The sequence below is a fragment of the Emiliania huxleyi genome, assembly GCF_000372725.1.
Source record: "Emiliania huxleyi CCMP1516 unplaced genomic scaffold EMIHUscaffold_414, whole genome shotgun sequence".
Taxonomy (NCBI): domain Eukaryota; phylum Haptophyta; order Isochrysidales; family Noelaerhabdaceae; genus Emiliania; species Emiliania huxleyi.
In genome coordinates this window covers 48,547-49,805 of record NW_005198872.1, presented here as the reverse complement: position 1 = coordinate 49,805, position 1,259 = coordinate 48,547, and the positions used below count along the sequence as shown (strand labels likewise).

General features: G+C 75.1%; 1 protein-coding gene across 1 annotated transcript in view; it reads left to right on the top strand.

The window, feature by feature from the left end:
* Nucleotides 1–1,259, top strand: part of EMIHUDRAFT_459017 (hypothetical protein) — a gene marked incomplete at both ends in the record, with an annotated part of 7,591 nt that overhangs the window by 4,424 nt on the left and 1,908 nt on the right. The window contains 2 exons of the mRNA XM_005769609.1: nucleotides 76–267; nucleotides 403–692. Of these exons, the coding sequence (XP_005769666.1) occupies nucleotides 76–267; nucleotides 403–692 (482 nt within the window). The remainder of the gene's footprint in view (nucleotides 1–75; nucleotides 268–402; nucleotides 693–1,259) is intronic.

The following is a 1,259-nucleotide window of genomic DNA, read 5'->3' as shown; positions in this document are numbered from 1 at the left end:
TGCGCACGCGATGGGCAACTCGACGGGGACTTCGCCGAGTGGTGGGAGGAGTTCCGCCGCGCGTCGCACGGGCAGGGCGGCTTCGTGTGGGACTGGATCGACCAGGGGCTTGCGCGGGTCGACGTGCGGAGCGGCCGCACGTACTACGCGTACGGAGGCGACTTTGGAGAGGCGACGCACGACGGAGACTTCAACATCAACGGGCTGTGCTTCCCCGACCGGAGGCCGCACCCCGCGCTCGAGGAAGTCAAGCACGTGCAGCGGCCGGTCGCCCTCTCCCTCGTCAGCTGGGACTACTCCCCTCGCGAGCACGGCGCGGCGCCGGGCGGCGGCGCGGCGCTGGGCGGCGGCGCGGCGCTGGGCTGCGCGGCGCGCCTCCTGCGCGCCCGGCTTCGGGTCGAGAACCGGTACGATTTCGTGCTTCTGGGAGGGGTGCGGGTGCGGCACCGGCTCGAGGTCGACGGAGCGCTGGTGGGAGAGACGGCGCCGGCGCCGCTGCCCGCGCCGGTGCCTCCGCACTGCAGCGCCATCTTTGACGCCGCGGTCGAGCTGAGCTGGGAGCACCGCAGCGGCCCGGCTGCCGCCTCGCGTCGCAACCCGATGCTGCCTCGCGAGGCCTTCCTCTCTGTCGAGGTGAGCGTGGCCGCTCCCTCCGCCTGGGCGCCCGCCGGCTTTGTCATCGCCACGGAGCAGTTCTCCCTCTCGCCGCCGCCGCCGCCCGCCGCCGCTCGCCTCGTCAGCACCGGCGGTGACGGCAGCGCCGACGGCGCCGTGGCGTCGCCCGACGACGCTGCCGCCTTCGCAGCGCCGGCTGCAGAGCCCCTCCTCCTCTCCCGCTTGCCGACGATGCGAGGGCCGGTCGGAGGACCGGAGCCCGCGCCATCGCCCGCGCCCGCGCCGCCGCCGCCGCCGCCGCCTGCGCCGCCGCCGCCGCTGCGGTGGGAGGAGGAGGCGGCGGGGGGCGGCGTCTGTGTGCGCGGCGGCGGCGCGGCGGGCAGGGAGGAGGGGGGGGAGGAGGAGGGGAGGGAGGAGGAGGAGGGGGAGGAGGAGGAGGGGGAGGGTGCGTGCCAGCCCTTTGAGCTTCGCGTGGGCGGCGAGGGCGGGTTGCGACTCTCCGTCGGCGGTGCGCAAGGAGATCGTCGACTCCCTAACCCCACACCTGCCTACATCTCCCCGCATCTCCCCGCACCTCCCCGCACCTCCCCACATCTCCCCACATCTCCCCACATCTCCCCGCATCTCCCCGCATCTCCCCGCAT